Genomic DNA, 12,013 nt, shown 5'->3' with positions numbered 1-12,013 from the left:
TATCATCATATTGCTGTGCCACATTTCCCTTTGTCTTGACTCAGTTTCCCTAAATTGTTCTGCCTCAGTTCCTAATTGTTCTGCTCAATCCTGTAACACCATCCCTCCTTCTTAATCATGATGATCCAGATAAGGAGAAAGATCTTCTATCTTAGACATAATCAGAATGTCTGGTGCCTCTCCCCATCCCAACTTATCAGAATGTGGGGTGCCTCATCTCACCCTGTCAGAACCGGATTGATAATCCGTTTCTGCTCTCAGTGCTCTGACTCCACCCCTGCCTCGGTCTACCCCTGTGTGTATATACACTTCATGGGAAGCATACATTAGCTGCTAGATGCTTCGGACATCAGCCCTGGGGGCACCATGCCCCCAGCAAATCTCTCCCTTTGAAATAAAATATTAAAACCCTCTAATCTCTAGCTTGCTTCAGTTTCTCCTTACAATATCACTTAGAAATAGAAATAATTTTGTTATCTTTATCATTTTTTGTAATTTTGTTCTCTTATTGCTATAATTATGCCAAAATTATAAGTAGAAAGTCCTTTTAAAGGGCTTTAACTAAAAAAATTTCAACAATGACTCCCTATTTAAGTTCAGCATTCAACCAACATTCATACAATACCGCTCAATTTTTTAGAAAAAGAGGTAAGATGAAAAAAGTTAAGACTTACTTTTTACTTTAGCTATATCTTCAAGTTCCATATTCAGACCTGTATGAAACAAGAAAGCAAACCAAAACAGAGTATGAGATCCTGCTGACAATGCTAAATGTAAGTACAATCTCTGCCAATCACTGTTCCCTATTCTTTGTCAGAAGTAATACAAGCAAAAAATAGTTAAATAATGAACTGGGAAGCCCATCTAAAGACATGTATAATTAAGATATGAGATTTGTAAGTTAAAAAGTTCATACCATTCATTTACACATACAATGCTCTGGAACAAAGTGATACAAAGGAATGAAGGAAATGTCTAAAATTATTGATACTTTTTATAATGTAAATTGTGTCCCCTTTAATCTTTGGGGAGGAGCCTGATGTAAACTATGCCCCCTTTTGGTGGAAGGGGTCGGAAAGGAACCTTTGTGGGGAAGGGTGCTCCTGTGTCTCAAATCCTCCTGGTCTCTGGGAGGAACAACTTGGGAGTTGTCCCAAGATAAGTAATCTCATTCAATTTTTAATTGAATTAAATTGAAAATCAGTCTCTCAGATTCATCCAGAGATTGGTCATAAGCTGAGGGCCAGAAATCAAAGAAGCCCCAGACGTCAGAAGGCTAATAAAAGACTCTGAACCCCAAAGCTTTGCTAAATGTCCTTCTGGACTTAGCCCACTGATGAAGATATTTTCTTCTCAGTGTAAACCCATCTTTGATAAATTCCTAATCAGGAATTTGCCCACTAAGAAAGCTGTCTTAGCGTTCTTAGCATAAATAAACCCATTCTTTCCACAAACCCCATGCCTGTATTTAGTGGGGTTTGCAAATTCTTTCACAAAACCTGCACAACTGGCCAAGGGAATCCCTTTGCTGCTAGGGGATCCTTTACCCTCAATTCTCCCATCTCATCATTTATATACTTAAGTCTTGGAATTTGAGATGCTGACTCGTTTGCATCTTAAGGAAGACTGCTGGTGAATACAAGTTACAATGGCACAAAGTTCTATTGGCTAGAACTTGAGTCAGCTGGCTTCTGGGGTCCCAGATGATCATAAAGTCAATTTTCATATGATGGAAATCCTGTTTTTATTCTAGTCTGAAGAAGCTTGACTCTATTATTTCTCAAAAAACTGTTTCTTCCCCTGATCTCATGCCTACCTGAATTGTCAAGTTCCATGTTGAATTCTGCATGGATTTCATTTTGCTGTAGCAACTTTGTCTGTTCTTCTAATACCTGATTTATAGCATCTAGGCCAGATGCCAAATCGAAGGGAGTCAGATCAAATGAAGCCGATTCTTCGCATACTTTCTCCTGAGAGGTAAAGAAGCCCAAGTTGAGAACAGAACCAGGAAGGAATGCTAAATACACATCAGCTCTAAGTAGTTTTAGAGCTGGTGAAGCCAGAATAATTTGCTAGTAGATTAGTAAATTACTCAGGGTATTGGTCACAGATTCAGGTAGGGAAAACAAAGGGAAGAAGTTAAAAGAAAAAAAAAAATGATACCCAAATCCCTTAATAAAAACACACCTAAAGCTAATCTATTCAAAGAACAGAATGGGAATAGGCTGCAATCTCCTATATCTTGAGCTTCACAGCTGCTCTTTGAAGCTAGAGATATAAGAATTAATATATCACCATGAAGCAGCATAGATGCTTTGGAGCCCGCTTTCTTTCAAATAGCTATAAAAATAATAAAACTAATATTTACATAGGTCTTTAAAGTTTGCAAAGCACTTTATCTGTATTATCTCATTTGATCCTCAAAATAAATCTGTGAGGAAGGGGTTATGATCATTTCCATTTCAGAGGTGAGGAAAGTGAGCCTGAGAGATGTTAAGTGACTTGCTAAGGTTCACATAGGTCATGTCTGCCTGGGATTTAAATTCAGTTCTTCCCAACTTCCTAACAAGGCCCACATTTGCCTCCTATAGCAAAGAAAACTCTATGTATTGGAGCTCCCTACTTATATCTTTACCTCAGGATTTCTGGCTAGCATCTCATGAAAACAACTGAAACATGCAAGCAACATGAATTCAATACTGAATATTTGTTAATGAAACTCATGGGCTTTACTTAAGGTAATAATTTAATCACATGATCTTAAGAGGGGAATTTGAGAGAGTACTTCCAAATCTCCCTTGCCCCTACATCTAAAATGTGGCCCTACAAACTCATATTTGAGTTTGTCATATTCCCTATGTTTTTACCTAAGTTTTCCCTGCTCACAAAAACCAATGGCTTTGAGAGCAAAGACAGTGAGTGTTTCTTTTTAGGACTAAGGTAAGTAAATAGTATAAAACAAAGAAACGAGGGCAAAAGGACCGAATTTACCTATTTATTCATTTTCAAATGTCACTGTTCTCTCTCCCCCCAAAGACAGGAAAAATAAATCAACATATTATAACATAATTTCAAGAATCAACTATATACATTAATGAAACAAATTCTATTACATTGTTGGTAGAGCTGAAAAATGGCTTCCAAGAGACTTCTAGCCATCTGGCAACATCCAATAACAGTCACAAAACTAACCATATATGTTATCCCAGCTATTGTGGCTCTAAGCAAACAATGTTATTAGGCTAAAAGGCCTAGTCTATACACAAATGTTCCAAATACCTCCTATATATCCAATATTTGGGAAACAGTTAACTAAATTATGACATGTTAATGTGTATGTAATATATGTAATATTGTATCATAAAAAGTAACATATAACTAATACAAAAAAAAAATGGAAAGATCAAAATGAAGCTAACTACAATCATATGAATAAAAACCAATAAAGTAAACCAAATTTTGAGGTGCCAAGACTATCACTTATTGCACTCCTTCATCCTACCCCTAAAGATCATAAAGACATAAAGTTGTCAGTCTGCTTATTAAAAGGACTTGATCTAAGTCTCTGGGAAATCCAATCCAATTACATGCCAAGGGAAGAGAATATCATATGCCTGGGGGAAAAAAGAAGAGCATTAGGTTAAAGATAGAAAACACTAATTCAGGGTAAGGATAAATGTAAAGAAATCTAGAAATGCATCACATTGTACTTATGATGAAAAATGCTATCCCTCCCCAGAGAAAAACTGATGGTGCCTGAATACAAACAGAAGCATATATTTATTTTTATTAAGGTTTTTTTTTTTTTTTTTTTTTGTCTATGCTTTCTTTCACAGCATGACTTTTTTTCCCAGCACTGCCTTCTCAATAAGAGTAGATAAGGAAGGAAAAAGGAAAGAATTTGGAAATCAAAGTTTTAAAAATTAATGTTAAAAATTATTTTCACATGTAACTGGAGAAAAATTAAATTTAATTGAAAACATACTCCAGAGGCAAAAAAGAAAGAAACTTACTACATTGTGAGCTTCATCAAAGATCACTATTGTCCCTTTAAGGTCAATGTTGTGTGCCCTTCGTGTCTGCAAAATAAAAGTTAAGGAAAGAGAATGTATGAAGCTGGAGGCAAATGAAATAGAAAGTAAATTAGAAATTAGCTTGTTGTAAAAGTTGTAAAAGGCTTCTCTGAGAAAATCATATTCAAATGGTTTGGACTGACTAAACTTTCAGAATAAATGGCATTTGCTTTGGGGAAGCAGAAAAATAAGAAAACAAACTGACAAGCTTGAAACCCAGGCATGACCTCAAGAGGTAGACCCATGCTGAAAAGATTCTCAGAAGTACAATGCACACTTGGCACCTGGAGCAAGTACACCGACTCTTTCACTCACCTTATTTTGACTCCTACTGTTAGCAGAGAATGGTAGCTTTTTTCTCTTATTGTGTTCTTACTAGAAACGAAGTTCCAGAGCATACTAAACCAAATGATGCAAAGATTTCTTTACTGCTTAGATATCAAATGACTATAATACTTTTGACAAAACTAATATCTGAGAAGGTATAGGACTCCTCTAGAAAAACTTGGCACTGTTCATGCTGCCACAAAATGATTGATCTACAACTTCTGTGTATTTAAACCTCTGTTTGGCATAGTTCTGAGATCCTGGCAAACTGTTAAAAGTTTGAGTAGGTCTTGGTCTATTGCTGCTATCAGAGGATTTCAGAGTTTTTTACTTTTATTCTATTTTTTGTAGCAGTGAAATTAGAAAAGACTTGAACCAAACGATGCATTTTGCTAAGGCAAAATATGTACCTAGGTTTTAGTTACTAAAAGTCAGTAAGGAAATAAGTATTAATACAAATAATGAAGTATTTACCTTGGAATCCAACAGATAATTGTACGGCATAAAAATTATGTCTGCTTGCTGCTTTAGTGTCCGAGATAAATAATAAGGGCAGACTCTGTTTAAAATGAAAGAATAGGGAATCAGGTACTAATACCATTCAGAGTAAAAATGAGAATACACTTTCCTTTTCTTGATTACACTCAAACTCAAGGGACTAGACATGTGAACTAGACTGACTTCTTGAATGAGGAAACTCCCTTTACGAGACAGAAAGTTATAAAGATCAAAAGTAATGCTTTTGTTTTCTCTAATAAGGATCCAGAATGGGCTCCCTATTGGATCTGTAACAGAGTATGTTAAATCTTCAAAATAATGTGGCTGTAGCTTTACAGTTGTTAAACTTCATTCTGAAGAGCTTTACTTGCAGAAAGGTAAAGACCTTTAATGTAATCAAGTAGCACTAACCTCTGGCTAATGTTTTCTGACATAGCCAAAAGTATACAAATAAGGTACAGCAGCACCAGAACTGACTACTCAACAACAGAAAATACTTAGCTGGGTCTCACAGATAAAAAAAGTCCCACTGTAGTCAGAGACATTAACAAAAACTAGAATAAGGCTAAAAACTGGTAGAGATCTGGGCTATAAGCAGAAAGTTCATGAGAATCGGAGGAGAGCCACGAGGGAGCTCACACATCTCCACTGGCTCTTCTCTGGCAACTTCTGACTATTGTTATGAAGTTCCATTATCCACAGTAATGTTAACTGAGCACTTCATACAAATCCTACAGTAGATAGGCCCAAATCAGGGGTCCTCAAATTTTTTAAATAGGGGGCCAGTTCACTGTCCCTCACACGGTTGGAGGGCCGGACTATATATAGTAAAAACAAAAACTTTGTTTTGTGGGCCTTTAAATAAAGAAACTTCATAGCCCTGGGTGAGGGGGATATTCGCCCTCAGCTGCCGCATATGGCCCGCGGGCCGTAGTTTGAGGACCCCTGGCCCAAATCAGTCAGTCTTCCTCTGCTTCTCACTGCTGAGCAATGAAGGAAGGAGGGAAAGAAAGGAGGTTCTTACTTGTGCCTGTTGCCACCTTTAACCAAATCTTCAATATCCAAGATGGGAGTGACCAGTTCCTTTTCCGTGCTCTTCTCTGTGAGAAAACAGCCAAGAATAAATAAATGCGTTTTTCACTTAAAGGTTTCATGACTTTTCAGGTCAGTCTTCAAGCCTCAAGGACACAGATCATTCCATAAGCAGAACAATACAGCTTCCCAACAGCAGAATGTTCTGGGATAGTACTTAGGGCAAAAATACAATACCTGGCACACCATACACTGTCAGCACAATTATAACCCCTTAGGGACATTTCAGGAGCATCAGTGAAAGTCAGTTGGAACAAAGAATAGACACACCCTATACCTTAGCAAGAGTCCTCTCTTCCTAGGTTATATATCTATATTATAACTCATAGTTAGATGCCAACTGGGTGAGGACACAAAGCCAATTTTTTTTTCAGTGTACTAATATAAGTAGAATAGATAATTCTTTCTCACCTCCATCCCCAGGACAAACTGCCTGCTGTCAAAGCTTGGGGAGGAAGGAATGCCAAAAAGATTTCAAAGTGGGCTGAACAGGAATGTCCCCTGGCTGTTTATTTATTAATTTTTCACCTAAGATCCTTTTGTCTTTTTTTTTTAATTAAAGCTTTTTATTATCAAAACATATACATGGATAATTTTTCAACATTAACTCTTGCAAAATCTTGTGTTCCAATTTCCCTCTCCTGCCCTCCATCTCCCTCCCCTAGATGGCAAGTAATCCAATATATGTTAAACATGGTAAAAAAAAAAATATGTTAAATCCAACATATGCATACATATTTATACATTATCTTGCTGCACAAGAAAAATCAAATCAAAAGGGAAAAAAAATGAGAAAGAAAATAAAATGCAAGCAAACAACAGAAAGAGTAAAAATGCTGTTGTGATTCACATTAAGTTCCCATAGTTCTCTCTCTGGATGTAGATGGCTCTCTTCATGACAAGATCATTGGAACTAGCCTGAATCATTTCAATATTGAATAGTGGCTGCTTATTTATAATCTTATTTAGTTCTACATGATAGAGTAGACAAAAGATCCATAGCTCACTCAGAGATTCTCAGAGGGTAAACAAACCTATCTTTTTCTCTGTCACCACCCCTTACTCAGGCATCTAGGTGATTCATTGGACAGTGTCAGGCCTCACATCAAAAAGACTCATTTCCCCAGTTCAAATCTAGCCTCAGACATTTACTATCTATGTGACCCTGGACAAATAACTTAACCTTATTTACCTCAGTTTCCTCATCTGTAAAATGAGCTGGAGAAGGAAATGCAAAACTACCCCATTATCTTTGCCAAGAAAGCCCCAAATGGAGTCACAAAGGATTTTATACATTTGAAAAACAACTGAAAATACTTCACTCAACTTAAAGAGATAATTTTCACCTCCTTTTCAAAACTATCATGGAGATAGCAGTTGCAATGGACTATCATTCTTGCATAATCTCAATTCAAGCAAACCTCTAGAGACACTCCTCAGAATGAGCTATGAGACTGCAATATGAAGATAACTGCTTCTTGATTTGTCCTCTCTTATCAACTAAAATAAATTCTGGTATCTTTAAACATAAAAACAAAAGGCCTAATTATTGCATGTATTGTGGAACAAACCCAGGGATACAAAAGAGACCTGAGGAGGACAAATGTGTGTGTGTGTGTGTGTGTGTGTGTGTGTGGGAAAGCCCAATAAGGGCCTACCCAATGGAGATCTATTTAATCTCAGAAAAGGGGCAAAATCAAGGTACAGAAACCAAGAACAAATCTTAGAAAAATTCCTCATAGTGGTGAAATTTACAATATTGTGTAATAATTTCAAACAGTCCTTGGAAGGAGGACCTTGTTAGTGATGAGTTAAGACTGATTCAGTGACCCTGATTGCTATCTTTACTCTCATCTTCCTCTATCATAGCCAACAGGTGGTATTCATCCCAACTCAATTGCAGGATCAAAAATTCTGAACTGAGAAAACTCTACATCTGAGAGAATAGTGGTACGATAAGCCACCTAAAAAAATGTTAGTTCTTTTTGTCAACAAAGAAAACCAGGCATCAAAACAAGTTGCAAGGGATTTAAGGTAAAAAGCTTTACTGTAAGCATATGAAACATAATTTCTTAGTCACCATTGGCCCTTTAGTGGAAGCTGGCAATTACATGAAAGTATCAACAGATAGAAGATGCATTAATCACACAACTACTATCTATTCGATCTTTTTCTTAGTAGAAGTCCTTGACAGAATTAGTCTTTTAAAATAATAGTCCTCTCAGAAGAAATGTGGCACAGGCTTTCTAAACATTTCCTTGCCACAACACACCTAGTATTTACATCAATTAGTTCTTTGCTTTGGTGTACTAGGATTTTAATTCCAGTAAACAAATACTTGTTACCTCTTACATGAGCTCTGCTCTCACTAAAGTACCAATCCCTCTGCTCCTCCACAGCATGATGGGCCCAAAACATCTCTAAGGCTCACAGAATAGGGAAACTAGGGAAAGGCAGAGACAAGACAGAGAGAGGGTTGAAGGTATCCACTCAGCAATACCATAGCAACAGCAGCAACCAATTGCAAAGTCCCCAGGGTACACTTCTTTCCCTTTGTAATTTGAGATCAACTAATCAAAGAAGAAGCCAAAACAGGAACCAAAAGAAGGGCCATCTTTTAAAAATCCCAAAATCAAAGGTTATTTGATATGACTAAAATTGTTTTCTGGAAACAATTTTTCTCTCTTTCTCTGGCAAGGAACAGAAAGACTGAATGTGATTTTCCTTGTTTCAAATCATTTGCTATTGCTGGGAACTGATAAGTCAGTTCAGATGGCTCATATATGTGAATGTGAGCTGAAATATGGGAGTGTTCCTATATCCACAGAACCTTCAAATTATGGGCACCAAGCTTGCTTCTCAACAAAATAGACCCACTGAGAAATACCTTCAAGAAGAAGCTTAACATTTAAAAAGGGAGCCAAAGGGGCAAAGACCAGGAACATTGTGGTCTGTATAATAAACCCTCTTGCCAACTCTAAAAATCTTTGCTTCCATTCTAGAATCTCAAGTGATTTACAAAAATAACTCCAGGTCCAACTGGTTAAATCCAAGCTCTTAAGAATAGAAAACTGATCTGGCTTGAACTATTAGGTGTTGTAAATGTCAATGTTGAGTTGAAATGTAAAGATGATTGACTACAGAGGACCAAGAAAGAATCCACAAGAGACGGGTATTGTAAAAAAAAAAAAAAGTTTTAAGAAGTCGGGGTGAAAGTTGCAGCAGGAGGCAGAAATTATAAACTAAGAATAGGAAGAATTCAAAGATAAAAATCCTCTTGCAATATGCAACTGTGTCCATCAGCCTAAATAATGTTCTTAGAGTTGGAAGAAGACAAATGGAAAAGAGAGGCAATGCAGAAGTCTTGCTTCTCAGAATATGACTATCTCCTCCTTTCTTGGTGCCTTCATAATTACAGGTGTTAGATATGCCAGGTGATAGGACTGGAATAGCCAATACTCATACCAATCATGGGCTCCTTACAGAAAAGCAATCTCAGCCTGCATAGTTCATAGCCACAGGGGTCCTCTAGGAAGATTACTCAACAGATACAACAAGGTGATTTGACAGAAAAACTCATTTTTACTTAAAACTTTCTGGTTCCTTAATATTCACCCAGTTTATCTTTCAAGAGACTGAATAGAATATCTTAAGCTATTTCTCCTCTCTATCTGTTCTGTGCAGATTTCTGAGGGCACTGAAATCTCCTGCTCTTTTTTCCAACAACAGACTCAGCTGTCTCCTGACCCACCCCATTCCACCCCTTTCTGGTCTTCAGCCAATACTGCTGATACTAGGCCACTTCCCAGGGAGCTGAGAGGCTGGCTCTCCTATGCAGTGAGTGGCCCAGAGCTTAAACACTGGCGCAGCAAAGACTTTTAGGTTTATGACTGGCAAAGATTTTTCTCTCCTTAGCAAAAGAAATTCTGGCTGAACCTGGTTTGGGGGCATCTGTGTAGCTTCTAGCATCAAGAAAACTAGTGTCAAGGAATGAAGCAGAAGAAAGGCTTTTTCCAGCTGTCCTCACCTTAACCACTGCTGCAGATGGCTATCCAATGGCAATGACTCCCAGGGGGTGAGGTCTCTATAGATTCCTTTAGCTGGGTGGAACGGGCATTCCTGAAAGCCCTGATGTCGCATAGGCCAGCCATAATAAGTAAAAAGTAGAATTACCTAGTAAGGACTATCAGGGGCCTTGGAGCCAAGACCTTTCCTGAACAAAATGAAAGCCTCAATCAGTTGTTCATTTACACTATGTGCTGCGGTTCCCTCAATTGAATGCCTAGTACAGGCCTTCCAAGGAAGTTATGAAGAGAATTAGAAAACACCAGTAACAGATATCAGGAGCTCCAAGGAGGAGCTATTTGATTCTAGACCACAACATCTGCACACTTTTCAGTACAGTATCAAAAACTGTTAGCATCCTTTTGAGAACACTCAACCAGGAAAAGCATTTGCTAGGGATTCCAGCTTCTTTGTTTCTCCCTCCTGCGATTTTCTTATGATGTTTTCATCTTTCTTATGCATCACTCGTCTTTTATAGTTCTACCAAGAACCATGTGGATTAGATAAGTAGAAGAGAATTAAGGAAGGGAGGAAAGAGAGGAAGCTTCCCAACCAATCCTTATCAAGGACACCCTTGATACATATTGCATAGGGGTTTCCCTTTGCTCACTTGAAATTTCCTCTTACTGGGCTGGCTTAGGTGGCACTGGGGCCGCCAGGAATGCACAATTTTTGTGGGAAAAAAAGATAGTAGCTGTATGTGTGTGGGGGGGAGAGAGTACTGAAGAAGGAGTAAGGAAGAAAATGTGCTGTGGTACATCCCGACAACTCTAAAGGAATAACAAAAAATGAAAAGGCTGGAAACAGTGATTTAGATGAAAAGGTTTGAAATACTGGTTAAACTCATGGAGAAAGCCTTCAGCCCTCATTCTTTACTACTAAAGGCCGAAGTAGGTGGGCAGAGGTAACCACTATTTAGATCAAATAAGGAAGTAGATTCAGACATCCCTGCCCAAGCATATTCTCTGATCTCGTCACAAGATCCCAGAAGATAGAGGCTACAGCACTGGCTGTTCTCGAGGACTAAGATTGGAGGCTTCTTCAATCCCTGCTAATTCTGACCCCTCTCACTGCTTACTATCCAGTTACACAGATTAAAAAAAAAACCCAGCCCCATGAACCTCTCATCACTGTTGGAGGCCTGAAGAGGGTGGGAAAAGGGGCAGCTGCAGGGGATGGATGCCTTACCACACTGCCACAAAGGTGTGAAGTGACTAGGGAATGCCTGGCCTCCTTTACCACAAGACTCTACCAGAATCAGTTTGTAGAAGTACAATGAAGGTGCATGTAGCATTTTGCCCAAGATTTACAACTATCTCTACCATATACCCTTCCCAATCACTATTATCATTAACTCTCTCATCACTTTCACTGATCACCTCAATGAATGTCCTTTCTATTCAAATTGTTTCCTATAGCGAGCAAATTCCTACCCTCCTGTTCCCCAACCTCTACAACTCAGGGCTCTTTTCTTGCCAAGGTAAAAACCTCTTTATTCTATTTCCATTTCCTGGCTTGAGTTCATCAACCTCTTTAACTCTCATGACTTCCCTCTTTACTTTAACTCAGCCATCTCCCACCTTAGCCTTCATCAGCACCCAAAACATTACATCTCTACAATCTTGACTGAAATTGCATTGTTATCCTAATTTCCCATTTCTCCTCTCTTTTTCTCTGTAGTCTACTTCTGTTCAATCTCACTGTGAACTCCAATTTTCCCCCAGCCCCCTTTCTCCTATTGCAACACCTCTTTCTGGCTTCACTTTCTTGTTTTCACAATAAATCAATGAGAGCACATTTATTAAGTATCTACTATGTGTCAGGCACCATTCCAAGTTCTGGGAATACAAAGAGGCAAAAGAGAGATCACTGGCAGCTTTGCAGAAAATAGTTTCAGCAACTTAGATTGTAAAGGTTATGAAGAGATTGAAGGAGAAAAAGCAGAGGCACCTATTGTA

The 12,013-nt window shown here is 38.1% G+C and overlaps 1 protein-coding gene across 4 annotated transcripts in view; it reads right to left on the bottom strand.

Moving 5' to 3' along the window:
- Window positions 1-12,013, bottom strand: part of RTEL1 (regulator of telomere elongation helicase 1) — a 98,924-nt gene that overhangs the window by 72,124 nt on the left and 14,787 nt on the right. For all 4 annotated transcript variants that reach the window (XM_051976768.1, XM_051976771.1, XM_051976770.1 and 1 more), the window contains exons 7-11: window positions 5,923-5,998; window positions 4,875-4,959; window positions 4,014-4,079; window positions 1,817-1,970; window positions 675-713 (exon numbers count right to left, since the gene is read on the bottom strand). In XM_051976768.1, the coding sequence (XP_051832728.1) occupies window positions 675-713; window positions 1,817-1,970; window positions 4,014-4,079; window positions 4,875-4,959; window positions 5,923-5,998 (420 nt within the window). The remainder of the gene's footprint in view (window positions 1-674; window positions 714-1,816; window positions 1,971-4,013; window positions 4,080-4,874; window positions 4,960-5,922; window positions 5,999-12,013) is intronic.

Source organism: Antechinus flavipes, chromosome 2 (assembly GCF_016432865.1).
Source record: "Antechinus flavipes isolate AdamAnt ecotype Samford, QLD, Australia chromosome 2, AdamAnt_v2, whole genome shotgun sequence".
In the NCBI taxonomy this organism is placed as follows: Eukaryota; Metazoa; Chordata; class Mammalia; order Dasyuromorphia; family Dasyuridae; genus Antechinus; species Antechinus flavipes.
Note: the sequence above shows the minus strand (reverse complement) of the source record. Positions and strands in the feature narration are given on the sequence as shown.